The sequence below is a fragment of the Pelodiscus sinensis genome, chromosome 3 (assembly GCF_052426305.1).
Source record: "Pelodiscus sinensis isolate ZL-2025 chromosome 3, ASM5242630v1, whole genome shotgun sequence".
Classification (NCBI taxonomy): Eukaryota; Metazoa; Chordata; order Testudines; family Trionychidae; genus Pelodiscus; species Pelodiscus sinensis.
The window spans coordinates 78,611,796-78,628,005 of NC_143054.1; the positions used below are offsets into that span (position 1 = coordinate 78,611,796).

The 16,210-nt window shown below is 40.4% G+C and overlaps 1 protein-coding gene across 2 annotated transcripts in view; it reads right to left on the bottom strand.

Moving 5' to 3' along the window:
- Positions 1–422: 422 nt before the first annotated feature.
- Positions 423–16,210, bottom strand: part of SCML4 (Scm polycomb group protein like 4) — a 132,512-nt gene continuing 116,724 nt past the window's right edge. The window contains exon 8 of one of the 2 annotated variants that reach the window (XM_075923966.2): positions 423–15,340. In XM_075923966.2, the coding sequence (XP_075780081.1) occupies positions 15,215–15,340 (126 nt within the window). In that variant the 3' untranslated portion in view covers positions 423–15,214. The remainder of the gene's footprint in view (positions 15,341–16,210) is intronic. The other variant, XM_075923965.2, reaches the window with a different exon arrangement.

Below are 16,210 nucleotides of genomic sequence, written 5' to 3' on the forward strand. Positions count from 1 at the left end.
ACAGAGAGACCATCCCTAGCTGGCAGCAGAGCCTACAGCTGGGTGGGGAGTCTTGATCTCCCCTGGTCTGGCAAACTCTGTGGTTCGGGACCCCTCATGTCCCGAGGGTGCCAAAGCAGGGATGTTTCACCTGCAGCATGTCTACCTTCACTGGAGTTATGTCTTCAGTGGTGTTATTGCTGATTTACCCTGGCTTAGCTGACATCAGAATTTAGCCTTATGACTACAGCCTAGAGGATTTGGAACCCGATACAGGGGCTGTGTTTAGACTGGCAAGTTTTTCCACAAAATCATCTGCTTTTGCGGAAAAACTTGCCAGCTGTCTACACTGGCTGCTTGAATTTCTGCAAAGCACTGACGATCTCATGTAAGAATGTTGGTGCTTTTGCGGAAATACTATGCTGCTCCCGTTTGGGCAAAAGTCTTTCTGAAAAACTTTTGTGCAAAAGGGCCAGTGTAGACAGCAGAGATTTGTTTTACACAAAAAAGCCCCGATCGCGAAAATGGAGAAAATGGCTTTTGCGGAAAAGCATCCTGCCAATCTAGACGCTCTTTTCCGAAAATGCTTTTAACGGAAAACTTTTCCGTTAAAAGCATTTCTGGAAAATCATGCCAGTCTAGACGTAGCCTGTGTGTATTGCAGCTTCAACACCCCAATTCATTGCAGAACCTGGAGAAACAGCCTTTCCGGCAACTAATCCTTGATGCTAATGTGCTGCAGTGGAGATTTATCAATAGGCTGACACCACAGTATCCATCTCTTGCTTGTGTACCCAAGGAGCGGGACTAAAAATATGAGCCTAGCTCTTCACAGGAGAGGTTAGGTGCTAATTCTACCATTTACAGCACTGCAAGCTCATGAAGTGTGCAATACTACAAAGACATTTTCAAGCTAGCTGTGTTGTTCTAGTAAAAAATCTCTGTGTGAGAGTGCACAGGTGTGTGCATGTATACATGCAGAAAGATATTACTGAGATCAGACATTTATCTAAAAAATACAGTTTATTGGATAAAACATACATAGAACCAAGTAAATGCAATTCTTTATTAAAAATACAGAAATAATTTTATAATAGTAAAAGAAAGTACTGGCATTGCGCATGAAACATAAATTTGAAAGTTTGGGAACTGTCTGTTTAATCACAGCTGGTCCTCCAATATACTGCATCTTAAACATACTGCATCAAATATTGCAACCCAGACAAATTTAGTTTTTAAACAACCGTAGAACATTAAGGCCAGTAATAACCAGCTTAATTAAGATGCAAACAGTAGCATACAGTACACAGAATAGTCAGTATACAACTATACATTAACACATGCCTCTAAATAGTGACAGAGAATCCACTTGAAGGGTTACAAATAATAAAAAAAATGATTTAAAGAAATAAAAAAGCACAGTTTGACACAATGTTTGTAACATGATAGTAAATGTATTAAAACACTGTACATAGTAAGAATGAATACATTGGACCCACCCATACAAAACATGCTAAACTGAAGATCTTTGTTTCGCTGCATCTGTGTATGTATATATATATCCAGGGTGTGGGTTTGCACATGCATCTGTAATACATATGTATGTGCACACACCATACAAGTTGAACCAAAGTTCTTTAATTATGAGGCCAATAATACTAATATGCTCTCTGTCATAACCATGCCATTCCTAGAAGTCCAGTTTTCTTATCTCTACATTAGTCTCACACATCGTGTAAGTTCCATGTTTGTCTTTTACGCTAGGTTCCTCTTGTTTGTATATTTGCAAAATGAATGCAGAACTATTTCATATGAAACACTGTTCACTTGTGTGAAATGCTTGTTATTCAACATGAACATTTGGGAGAGATTTACATTAAAGTGTTAAAAAGGCTGCATCACATTTCCAGAAAGCAGAAATATGAGTAAGATGTCTTTTCCCTGATGTTAGTGCCATACTGTAGCACTGGCATGTTTAACAATATACCCTATGGATTGCCCTTACTAAGTATGACAGGTCTGAAATAAAAGAAAACTTGCATTATATTAGCCTCATAATCATTATTATTATTATTAATTAGTATTATTATTAATAGTAATAGTTAAATATACTTTAAAAAAAATCACAGGCCTCGAAATGGTCTCTGTAACTCATAAACTTATTGATATTCCCCAGAAAATATTTGAAATATAATGCTAAAATATTGAATTAACTTAAAAAAAAAAAAGAACTGCAGAATGAACACCAAGTACATGAATGGATTGCCTAATCCATACCATGGGGCTTCACAGCATCACAAACTGCACGGCCTCAACTCAGATTCAGCAGTGCATGTAAGCAGGGGATAAACTCTAAGCACATGCTTAACTCCCATTAAAATCAATGGAGCTTATGCATGTGCATAAGTACTTTGCTGAAAAAAGTCCTTTACAAACCCTTAGCCTGTGCCAGTTTTTCTCTCATTTAAGGAAATAGTCTGGTGCCAAGGCCAAACAAGAAAAATGTGAGCCTGATTCTCCTCTCAGGTCAATGGAATTGCTCCCAATTTATAGCAATGTGAGAGAAGAATCAGGCTTTGAAAGTTTTAAAGCCAGTACATGAATCAGACATGCAGGTAAATTGGCCTGTAATGCAAAAAAGACAAGAAGAGCACAAAAGAGAATGGATTCTGCATCTGTTGGTGGCTGACATGCTGGGAAAGAGGTTGATCTTAGGTCTTCCTTAACACAAGGAGGGAAGGTTTGAATTGTGGTGCTGCCATTGAGTTGCACTCTTTGCTGTGATAAAAGTTTTGTACGGAAACGATCCTGCTGGGGAAATGTGTCAAGCTGCCTTTCCTAGGTAGGCTGATAGTAGCAAGCTGGGTCAGCCCAAAAGGGCAATATGGGAGTGCAAGAGCAAAGCAGAGGCATGAAAGTAATCAGGCTACACCTGAATCAAATAATTTCAAAATAAACAAGGCTTATGCACACCTTACATTTAGTCACAAGACCTAATATTTCAGTCAATCCCATCAGTGTACCGTGACCACACAGTTCTAATAAAAAGGAAATCTCATTTATTTACAAGCTATTTTGCAATATACAGATTGCTATTGAAGAGTCCTAGTAAGTTAATATATCTAAGCTAATTGAGCCATTTAGAGACCATTTACATGGGCCTGATTGAAAACCTCTGGAAGTCAATGGAAAGGCTCCATTGATTTTGGTGGATTTTGAAGCAGACCAGTAATACTTCACCCTTAACAATCTGTGATGCAGTGGCATTTTATTTATTGGTAGTAAATTGTATAGATGATAACAAATGGGGAAAAACTGAATAGAAGACAGCACATGTCTGAGAATTTGAATAAGATTTCACTGTCTTCTATTCAATTTTCTACTGGATACTGTACATACATGAACAATATAAGAAAAATATCTACAAACTCACTTGATATGTAAAGTCCTTGCAAAATAGCTATTTCTAGGTTTCTAGAGTAACAGGAAGGAGAAGATGCAATTCACAGTTTGATGAGGTCAAGGTTAATACATACTATATTTTTAAAAGTCTGAAGTTGTACAATATCTGCAGGATGTGATGAAAGCAACCCTGCTTAGCCAGTCACTGCAGAATCTGAAGCTTAGCTATCAAATTATATAGTACATTCAAAATCAAAGCTATCACACTTTGAGTCCAATTAACAACCAACCCCAGCCCCCATATATAACAAAATCCACACTTCATTGGCTGCGGGATCTAATGCTGGGGATTCAGAAGGGAACTCAATACAATGTTAAAAAGTGTAAGCAGGATTTGTGCTATTTAAGGCCTGATGTAGGACTGCCACCTTCCACAGCTGGATGAAAACTCTCCTGCATGTGTCTCTCCCATGGGATGAAACCAGAGAGACAACGCCAAATTCTGATTTCAGTAATGCTGGGATAAAGCTGGAGCAGTGCCATTGAACTAAAAACAACTCACTTGATATGTAAATTCAGCTCACTTGATATCTGAATTCACATTGGTGTAACTGAATTCAAATCTGCCTGCACATTTCAAGATGACAATGGCCATACAAATATTGTAATGAAAATAACAAAATGGATATTTACAGGATACTTTATGTACTATTGAACACAAATCTCTCCTCTTGGCTTCTTGCTCTCCCTCACGTGCCACTAGCACCCTGAATCAGTGGTGTGCCATCTATGGAGGCAAACATGTGTTGTACACCAATGGAAGCTATAACTATGACTTCTTGACTGGCTGCATAGTGTGCATGGAGGATGCCATTTTGCAAACAAAATGGCATCCTCAAGACAGTGTAAGGAGGGCTATATGGTACGGTCATGCTTTGCACACAAGTGTAGAATGGCATGCCTTACTAAAGGTGTCACAACAAACCAGAGCCTGATTGCTGAATTAGTTCTCCTCTTTCTCCTGCCCATCGTCTCGGTCTTGCCTCCCTGGGTCCTTATCCCCCACTGCTAGGAGCTGCAGATTTTGTGGGAGCAAACTGAATGGCTTTGTCTCTGAGGATCTCTGAGCCTGCCTAATGCTGCATCAGTCAGGGGACTGACCTTGCTCAGGACTGAATGCCTACATGTTGACCATCACATCCTATAAAGGAAACAATAAAATGTGTGGGACCTAGTATGCTCATGAGATCAGATCTCATGCCATACCTGATTCATCCATATGATTTCCAAAGAACAATGGATGACATGATCTATTATTCTCTATTTTGTGATGATAGGCTAGAAATAATAAGCATTTAAACAACTTTAACTTAAAAGTCTAGGCAAAAAGGAATGTTCGGAGACAGAGACAGAGAGAAATTACATAAAAACTTGTGTTTGCCATGTGTAAATTTGCTGAGATTCTAATGAGGTATATATAACAAATAATAATTAACCAGACATCTGAGAAATTCCTTCAAAAATGCCTTTGATGCTGGCACATTAAAGCAGAGGAACATTTTGTGGACAAGATAATGAGGAGGTTGGGGAAAAAAATAATTCTAATCCAAAAATATCAGCAAGTGGTAACCTTAGTCAGAACAAAACTTGTACTGGAATCTTCTGTGAACAAACAAGTCCACTTTGTGTTCTCTTTCCTGAAAGGAGTGAAAGGTGAAAAGGGGCTAGAAAAGAAGAAGAGAAAAGCAGAGATAAGGGATGGGGGAGGGAGGGTTGAGATAGATGAAGAACAGTCAGGAGAGATATAGGTAGGTGCAGGGAGACGAAAGGGGTGGATAAGAAAGGAAAGAGTTTGCTGCGGGAGAAGAATGGTAAGAGGAAGGCAGAGAAAAGGGAACTGTAGCAAGCTAGGACTTGGGAGAAGAGGAAGAGAGGTTATGAGATGCAGAGGAAGGAGAAAGAGAAGGGAGATGCAGAGAGGAATGAGTAAAGAAAGAAATAGGAGGGTGGGAAGGAAAGAGGCAAAGGGAGAATAGGAGAAGAACTAAGGAAGATGCACAAGATGCTTGTGTGATGAGCAGGTTAGCGGTGGACAACATTTAGTGAAAGGGCAGACTAGCGAGATGGAGATGTTTTGTGGCCTAGCCTAGAACTCAGGAGGCAGCCTTGAGTTCAAACACCAGGCTCTTCCAAAAGTTAAGCTTTGTGAAATTCCAATAGAAAATGGTGATACAGTTTTTGGCTAGCTCACAGAATGGCCAATAGGTTTTTTTTTTAAATATTTGATTTTTTTATTTGTGTAAAAAAAGTCACACGAATATTTCCAAAAACATTTAATGAAAGTTTTCCCCTGTTTTCAGCCAGCGCTACCCACAGCTTCCTGTGTGACCTTGGACAAGTCACTTTCTTTATGTACCTCCATTCCCCATATTCAACAAAGGAGGAAGAATAGGCATGCTTCCTTTCTTCTAACCTTTGCCTGTCAGGTCTAATTAGCTTGTAAATGCAGGGCTAATCTCTTAGTATGCCTAATGTAATGGGCTCTTAATCTCTAAATGCCACTGTAATACAAATTATAATTATTGTTAATAATAATAGTTGGCTAGCACACCTGTATAGTAAACAAGAGATCCTGAGTTTGAACTTCATTAGCACCAACAGATGGAGGGTCAACCTCTGCTTTTAGTTACACTGGTGTAAATCTTTAGTAATGCCACTGAATTTACAGTTGAGGAACTGAAATATTGGAATCCGGTCTGGCTTCTTACAGGAGGAAAGACTGGATGAGCCAATAGCCACTTCTGGGATTGCAAAGTGCATAGATAAATCATAGGCAGTAGGTTTTGTGCAATAAGGGAATAGAGGACTAAAGGTTTGGATCCTGATGTTCTGCTTGGTGGTGTAAAAAGGGCACACAGACTGAAAATTCCTAACTTCTGCCCATTACATTGTACAGTAGAATCTCAGAGTTATGAACATGAGAGTCACAAACTGACCAGCCAACCACACATTTCACTTGGAACTGCAAATACACAATCAGGCAGCAGAAGAGACTTAAAAATAAAGCAGACACAGTTCAGTGCTGTGTTAAATGGAAACTATGAAAAAAAGAAAGGGAAAGTTTTAGAAAGACGCTTGACAAGATAAGGAAACTGCTTCTGTGCTTGTTTCATTTAAATTAAAGATGCTTAAAAGCCAGAATTTCCTTCTGCACAGTAAAGTTTCCAAGCTGTCAATGTTCATTTGTAAACTTTTGAAAGAACTATAACATTTTGTTCAGCGGTACGGACATTTCAGACAAACAACCTCTAGTCCCCAGATGTTTGTAACCAGACCCACTAACTGGTGGGAAATGGGGGGGGACGACGACAAAAGGGGCAATTGCCAGGGGCCCGGTTGTCACAGTAGCTCTGCCGATAATCATCTTTTAATTGAAAGATGTTTTTGATATGTCCCATGCAGGTTCCAGAGAAGGGCTACTGCGCCCCGGAATCTGCATTGGGGCATATAAAAAGCATTTTTCAATCAAGAGGCACTGCTACGGCTTTCTCCAGAGTAAGCAGTTTGGGATGAGGGAAGGGAGCTGTGGGAGAAGTTTGGGCAGGGGGGCCCAGGCTTCTTTTGGTAGGTGGGGATGTTTGGGTTTTTTCTGGCTTGTGGGCCAAACTTAGGGAGGAGGGCAAGGGGCTGACTGATTTCTGCCCTGGGGCCCTGAATTGCTGTCATTAGGCCTGTTTGTAACTCCAAGGTTCTACTGTACATGTAATGTACAGACCAGATCTTCTGCTGGTGTAAATCAATGTACTTCTATTGAGTTCTATGTAGTGATGCCAATAGATACCAGCTAAGGATCTGGTCTCCAGCATTTGGTAGGACCTGGTCTTAGAACTTTTGGAATTACTGTGCTGTAAGAAAAGGAGAGCATGTTTTCCTTATGTACAACACAAACTGGAATCAAGCTGGTACAAACACTCCTAGTTACTACATACAACACGTTAGAAATATCATAGAGAAGAGAGAGTAGATCTGGAAGAGTCATTTTGTACCACTGAAACTCAGGTATGTCGATCAATTCTCAATATTGCCATTACAGCAAAAATATTCAGGGTTGAAAAACGCATTATGGACCAGGCAACCATCAAAGTAAGGAATACAATTGAACATCAATCTTTTGCTGGTTTAGATTAACCCACATTCAGAGGTTTACTCTTTCTTCTGTCTTACTTCTGAGTTCAACTATAGTGAAAGTTGTAGACCAATTACATACTAAAATCTCCTTACTATTATTTCCTTTTGTTTTCAGACATTTACTGATTCCTGTTCTTTTATAAAGTATTTATAATGAGGAATTGATTATCTGTATTTGTATTTTTAAGAGCTGACGGTACCATGATCTTTCCCTTTAACAATAACAATGAAAACTCTGGGCTGAAAAACAAACAACCTGATACATTCAGGAAAGATTCTATTCTAGTCTGGGAGAAAGCCACAGACGTGGCAAGAGGCCCCCAGGAGAACACTGGACTTCCTTCTCTTTGAAAACTGCTCTCCTCAGCTGCTGAGCCCTGCTTTTATTTTATACACTTTCACCGCCTGCCTAGATAACCAAGCCAACCTCGCTAAGCAACACACATACCTATCACCTTTCTCCTCTCCTAGTTCAAGCACTGCTCTTGGCAACTCTCCAGAAACCAAGAAGGGAAAGAACCTTCAACAGCAGGTGGACTCTTTTCTATTGTCCTGTCTGGCCTTATTATTTTAACGTAACATCGTCAAAGAACTGATGCATTTGATGTACTAGCAAGTACCCTCACAGTTAAAGTGGCTGATTGTCATGGGCCACTGAGATTGGTTTTAAACAGTTTTGTTTTTAAGTTTCCCTAAGGGTCTGATCCCAGAATGCTTGTGCTGGGAAAACTCCCCTTGGAGTCATGTATAAATCAATGGGAGATCGTGCTTAGTTCCATAGTTAACAGCTCTGAATTAGAATTTAATCTGCCTTTCAAAACGGAGAACTCATCAAACCTCCATGTGCACATAGCAGCCCTATGCAATGTTACCCTCCTACATGGGGCTGAAAAGATCCTGACACCTACATGGATTCTGGCAGTCAGGGGTTAACACCTGCCCCTCTCACATTGCCACCCAACCTCAAAAATGGGTGGATTAGCAAAGCTCCCTATTGGAATAACTATAGGCTTCACTGGCAGCAGGAAATGAGCAGTGGTGCTGGAATGATTTTTAGGGTGCAGGTGCTGAGCTTTTCCCCATCTGCACCACTCACTGCACCAGACTGGAACTACAGCTGGGAGATGGCTGTGGAGCCCCGGACTTGGAATAAATGGTTACGGCCCATGAGTCTGCAGCTGAGCCCCTTGGCCTGTTGGCTGAGACCCTGGACCACACTGGAGTCCCTGGTGCCTGGGACCCCAGAACCAAGAATAGAGCCCATGGCCAAGATCCCCTCAACGTAGCAGGGCTGGCAGCCAGGACCCCCTGGAACTAGTGGCTAGGACCTCAGACAGCAGCAGGGCCCCAAGGTGCAGGCTGGTGCTTACAACCCCGGCATGGGGCGTAAAATATGAGGGTTGTTGCAGTTCTTGCCACATCCCTACTTCCCATGCCTATGAACAGAGTACATAAACCACCAGGGAAGGAGCTGTAGGGGAGAGGGGCTAGAGTAGGCTGATGGGCTTTTGTTATTTCTTCGTCGATCAAAGGATGCTGAAATAGATCTTCTTAGGTCCTGCTTACTTTTTAGAACTTGGCTGAAGCTAACCCTATTTTCTGAGCCAAGCTCTGGTTCTGGTGAAATCAATAGTAGCTCTACCACTGGCCTCAGTAGGATCAAGATTCAGCTCAAGAGTCTTGATTTAGTCCTGGATAAGGGAACCATTTTACTTTGGCCTGAGGCCGAGAAAAGTCATCTGTATTTCAGTCTGTGCCTTAAAGTGCCAACATATTTTACTCTAATATTTCTCTACTGGTTAACCTCAGATTGAAAACCCATTGCTTAAACTGCAAGTAACCTAACCGGCCACTGGCACTTATGCTGAAACCAGTCCTGTTCAAAACATTACACATGCCGTGACTTATCTCTAATGCATCATGTGAACACACCCGTCAGCTTAGACCCAAGCACCTGGTGGTTCAGAGACTGGGAACAAAGAGAGACACAGCCTCTTAATGAAGTTTTGCATAGTTCTTATTTTGTGTCGAGGGAATTTGCACAAGCTGCATAGTGTCAGAATAAGAGCTTGGCTACAGTCTATCACATTGGGGAAGTATATGTGATAATACCACTGCAACCACAAAAGACTTTACAACAGGAAGCATCACAGCTGCTGCTTATTAGCATTAGTACAAATTACACAAAGCAAATTGTTAGCAGACATGTTTCCATAATATTGAACTCGTGGCAATGAATAAAAGTGATTCTCTTTCAAGTACAATTTTAGATTTCCAAGAGAAACCATTTCCAATTGTCCATGAAGGGAGTGTGGATTAGAGAGCAGCATGTAACTACTGCAAGCACTGAAAGGCAGAGTGTGCAGTGATTTGTTGGCATTTTCTGGTAAATCTGTGCAGAGTTAGAACCAATTTTGTAAGTATGGATTTTCCCATTTTTGCAATCCTGGACCTATTACCGTATCATAAAAAGTGTGACCCTTTATGTGTTTGGGTGCTGCATTCTGGAACGCTTGCACTGAGGTTTGCTTTTGGGAAAGGACTCAATTCTCCATTTTTCCCCTGAAAAGGCTTATTGTGAGTTATTTTCCTAACACTCTCTAGTTCTTTGATGCAGAAGAAGCCATGTGTCAACTGAGAATTTTTGTAACATTACATCCAATGGGGAGATTGGAGAAAACAGATCAAAATGCCTGTGTAGAACAGACTCAGTATATAGATGCTTCATGGACAATATACAGTAATTCTCTCGACTAGAGCACTAGGGACATGAGGCGTCTCTGTTTCACACTAAAGATGTAAGCTTAAGGGATAGATGAGCAGTGACTCGACTAGTCGCTCCCCCCACCCCTTGCTGCCTTTATTAGAGAGAGGCAGCAAGGGGGCGGGAAGCAGGAGCCAGTGCTGGGGGGAGCCAGCTTAAAAGCCGGTGCCCCCCAGCACCATCTCCGTGGGGGGCAGAGGAGGCAGAGGCATAGCGGGGGGGCGGGGGAGGGGAAGAGGGAATGGGACCGGGAGCGAACTGGGAATCAGCTGTCCTGGTTCATGCCTGGTTCCCTGTTATGCTTCTGCCTTTTAAATGTATCAAGAGCCACATAAGAGAGGTCCAGGTTCCAAAGCAGGCACAGCCCAAGAGGAGACTGGAAGCCCTGCATTGCCAAGGGGCAGTGTATGAAGCTAATGTAGCCCTTGCTCTGGAGGAAGGCATTTGTCAGTGAGGGATGGGCCTGTCAATGAGAATAAGGGAAGGAGGCAGCTGCCCTGGTGCCCGGTGATTCAAAAGTGCCCAGGGCTCCCAGCCGCCACTGGTGCTACTGCAGCAGTATCTGGAGCCCACGACCCTTTAAATGGCTATTGGAGCCCATGTGGTTATGCTCTGAGCAGCACTGAGGGCTTCCGGGGGAAGGTACAGCCAGGGGAGCTGACTGCCTATGTGGTCACAGAATGGGAGGGGCCTTGGACAGAAGGGGCGGGGCTGGGGCAGCCAGCCCTCCACAATGCCTCTCCCACCTCTCAGAGCTGCACAGAATGCACCGTGTGGCAGTCTGTCAGCAATGTAAAGGGTCGTGGGCTCTGGCCACCGCTGTTGCCGCAGTAGCATTGACGGCAGCCGCAAGCTCTGGGCCCCTTTGAATCACTGGGCACTGGAGCAACTGCCCTCTTTGCCCACCCACATCAAAGCACTTGGCACACTCCAGGTGGTGGTGAAGCTCCCTGGAGAAAGCTAGCCTCAGCCCTGCCCCTTCCGGGGATACGGAGCCAGCCACTCCTGGTGAGGGAGATACTGCCATGAAAGCAGCAGTAGTCAGTGACAGGATAAAATGAATGATCTGTGTCAACAGAATAGGTAGAATTGGCCAACAACTTTAAAAAGGTCAGTAACAGATACATTTGGGGCACAGGTCTACTCTTCTACAACTGCAGTTTTAACTGCAGTAACTAAAGAATTCACACTCAGCTTTCCCACAAATTCTTAGATTATTCCTCCATCACTTTACTAAAGGGAATACCCATAAAATGTTGACATTGCTTGAAGCAAATGTCTTTTGATCCAGATATGATTCTTTTAAAGTAGAAAATGGCTGACAGCTGCTTCTGAGGATATACACATGTATACATGCCTTGATTGGCTAAAGTCTGAAGTGAAAGCTGTCAATGGAACAAGAAGCAAAGTAAATTGTACATACATCTTATTTGGAAATGAATGACATGTATGTTCTAACTCTTTAGTACTTGTTGAGAAGAAATGGCCAGACCCGTTTTACACAGCAGAGTTGTTTAACTTCGGTCTTTGACAAGACTTGTGAGGGAAAAACTTAGTTATAATTGCAATATGTCTACAATAATGCTTTTCTCCTAATTGCTTTGAATTTCAAAACACACAAAAAGGAGTTTTTGCTATATGTTGTACTTCTATATAATACAATTAATGAAAACAAGACATCAAGGACAAAACATTAAACATCCTGACTTCAATAGTCTGTCATACATAAAAGTTTAATATAAAAAATAGCACCACTGACTGCATATATATACAAGATTCATACAATGGTGTATGAAATTCTTCCAGCACATTGAATGTCAAAGTATCATTGTTGCTAACTAGTTTATACTGTATATGTTGTGAACATTGTCTCAGGCTTCTGACTGCTATTCACTTTTAATGGCTAAAAGAGGGGAAGGGAGAGGAAAGAAAGCATGTGAGGAGAAGAGTTGTGAGGAACCAGAATGTTTGTTCTGTGGGAAACGCCAGTATTTGGAATTTTGGTTTGCTCCAAAGCAGATCCAAATGTTGACTTTGGAAATATTATGCAAAATGAAATTTTAAAAAATGGTTTGTGTCAATTGAAACATTTCATTCGAATTAGACTTTCTATATAATATACAGTGAAATATATTTCCAAATAACAATGCTGTTTTGAAAACAAACCTCCCAAAATGCTCCCTCCCATGAATGTAAAAAGTGAAGTTTTTCAATAATAGTGAAATGTTGGTTTTGGGGCGCTTTCCAAAACAAAGTTCTCTCAAAATTAATATTTTCCCATTTTTAGATTGTGAGGAAATGGCATTTTGCAATGGAAAAAAAATTCCACTGGGAAAATTTTGACCTATTCTCATTTAGAGTTATTGATATTACAGTGAAATAAGTATTTGGATGGAAGGAACTAAAATCATAGGTTTTTCTTTTCTTCTTTTTTTTTAATAAGAAAAAACATGTAAGCAAACTAGATTGTCCTAGGATTTTTTGAATGTGACATTACAGATATATTAAAGTCTTTATATTTTTGGGGCTCTGACTTTAAAAGCAGGTCAAATAAGTAGCATTATTGTAGGTAAAAGATTCAACTTTTAAAAATACAACAATGAATGGTACAACCATCATGTTGGTATGAATGCTTTTATGTCTCTTGCACACATCTGGTGGAGTAGATTTTCATTTTGTGCAACATAGACATAAAGCAATGAAGCTCAGTTTAAAGTTCTAATAGTCAGCGTGATTAGATAGTAGTCTATTTTATACGTAGCATTATAGGAATCCATTTGACACATTTATTAAGGTGTTCATTTCAAAGGCATTTCAATGTGCATACAGGGCTACTTGAAAACTGGTCAGTCTATATGCAAACATATAAGCACACAATTAACTTTACTCATGTGAATAACCCCAATGAGTTCAATGAAACTACTCAAGGGATTAAAATTACTCACATTCATATGTATTTTCAGGATCAGGCCCTGAATTTGAATCTTGGTAGCAGGTTTATTATAATGTTGCACATAAAAATGAGTTTTATTCTGAAAGATATTTTTGGTAACATTTCATTCTATGTAAACAGAGTTGGGTAGTACTGTCTGATCACTGTCATCCCTCTTGGAGACAGGTTGAGCATGGCTATCATATAGCTCTAATATCTCAAAGAGTTGCTAAGAAATCTAGACACCCATTAAGAGAAAGCTATTTAAGATGAATGGGTGGAGGTATCCTTTTGATAAATCTCATTTTAAAAGAAGAAAATAAGAGCATATTTGACCCACAAGTAATCTACTATTTTTAAAAATATACTCATCCTGGCATAGCTACATAAAATGTGAACAATTTTTTTTTTTGGTTCTTTATAGTGCAGAAGGACATTTTGAATCTACTTAAGTCCTAATGCTCAATATCTCTGCCTATGTGCTGAATTTTAACAAGATTATCCACAATGGCAGCTTCAGTAAGGAAATTAATCTACCTTTTAGATAAACACAGTTACAAATGTACAGTGTGCATTGTGTTTCCAACTTCCTTTGGGAGAATACTTTCATTGCATTCTTTTGTTCTTTTAAAGAGTGCCACAAAATATATGTCACATAGGCATGGCTTCAAGGAAGGAGGCAGACTGCTGAGAATGCCAGACACCCTGGGCTACGTCTACACTGCATGGCTGTTCTTGTGCAAAAACTTGCAGAGCATCTACACTGCACGCGTGTTCTTGCACAAGTAAATTCACAGTAGAGCATCAGAAAAGAGGACTTCTTGCACAAGAGTTATTCCTCTCCCCACGAGGAATAAGCCCTCTTGCGCAAGAAGGCAGTATGGATGGGAAACAAGGGTTTCTTGCGCAAGAAACCCCTATGGCTAAAATGGCCATCAGAGCTTTCTTGTGCAAGAGAGCATCCACACTGCCATGGATGCTCTTGCACAAAAGCACATGGCAGTGTGAACGTGCTCTTACGCAAGACCTATTGCACAAGAACACTTGCACAAAACAGTTCTTGAGCAAGAAGCCTGCAGTGTAGACCTAGCTGGGGTGTTAGCCACCCACTCTTTAACGTAATGATTTTTGTGGCATCCTATCAAGAACACTTTCTGCATTTTTGATTTACTAAATGGTGAACTAGTTGTCTGTGAGCAGTGAAGGATAAGTTATGCTAGGAGCTGCAGTTCCTAATATGTGTGTATATTAGACATAAAATCAAGGTGGCTAAAGCACACTCTACTGAAAGCCACTATGTCATCAGCAGCTAAATCCTGAAGTTTAATAAGATTTTTCCCTCTAGAAGGAAAAAAGGTACTTCCTTCAGTCGTTAGAAAAAACTTTCTATTTTAACTAACGAATTTCAAGTTTTCCAGATAGTGCAAGATGTGGGGTAGTGCCCATAAGACAACAATAGCAGACCAAACAAATGACATTAATTGGCCCTTTTCTAGGCCTTTTATCTCAAAATGCTCTTGTTCGTGGGTCTGCATTATGACCACACACACCCATGTTGGCAAGTTACTAATTATACCCCAGACAGGTAGCTAATGAGTGACTCTTCTATTGTCTCTCATCAATCCTCAGCATGTGTCAAAGCTGTATTTGTTTCTGATTTCCCACTTCTGATTACAAAAATAGGACTTACTATAATCATAATAACAATATTAATGGTATAAAATAATTACTGTAATTATATACTTTTTGGCAAATTATTAACACGGAACAGCTAAAAGACCCCATTGGATTAAAAAAAGGTGAAGATGCACAAGTATTAAAAAAGACAAAGTCTTTGTTAAAAAAGAGGGAAAAACAATTCACAATTGATGTATTTCTGTAAGGCAACATGTTACCTTTCGTCTGCTCTCTTGGATTATGTTGTGATTGGGTCACTGTTGAAGGAAATGTCAGAACTTTGCTTGCTTGAGTTTATCGATGTGGTAACAAAGTTTCAATGCCGGTCCCAATTTCAGCCCCAAGTATTTCATGATCATGTCACTCTTCAGCAACAATAAAGCATTGCCATCAATCTCCTGGTTTAAAAGAGAGAGAGAGAGAGAGAGAGAGAGAGAATTGAGATGTAGAACCTGTCACTTGCGTAGCTGAAGTCGAAATAACTTAATTTGGCTTTTGGTGCTGTCTACACAGCAGGCAGTTGAAGGAATAACAGTCTTCTTTTGACTCCTCTTATTCCTCGTGGAATGAGGGTTACAGGGGTTGCAGTAAGAAATCCTCCAGCTCAACATTATTTTGAAATAATGGCTTGCAGTGTAAATGCACATTTTGTTATTTCAAAATAACATCAGTTATTCAGAAATAATGCTGCTGTGTAGACATACCCCGAGAAGACATTCCATTGAGGGTAACACATCTTCCTGATGCATCTTCAAATGGCTTCGTTGTAAGTGGAGCTGGCTGTAATTTTGTCCATTTTAAAGTTTCATCAAAGCACTTTGAAGTTAAATCAGTGCTAAGTACGAACATGATTTCCAGGCATTGCAATCATTTCTATGTGATGGTGAGATCTTGTCTGTGTGATCCATGTTATACTAATGAAGATTACTATGGATCTTAATTTGCATGGACCATTCTTGTGCTTACTGCTGACTCACAGTAAGACTTCTTTCTGATTTACTCACTCAGCAATTGGTCATCAGTTTCCACCACCTGCCCCAACACACAATATTGGAAACCTCTTGCTCCTTATCTCTTTTTCCTATCATTTTAGGAAGGTAAGATAAAGGAAGAATCAATGCAGCATTCAAATATGGGTATAACTTGCATTTGCCTAGCATAAAGAAAAACAATCTTCTGGAGCATAGCCTGAAGTAAAATAAAATATGGACAAGCAATTAGAATGAATCTGACTTTTCTAAATGTTGATATGGGTGTTGTTTTTCCTT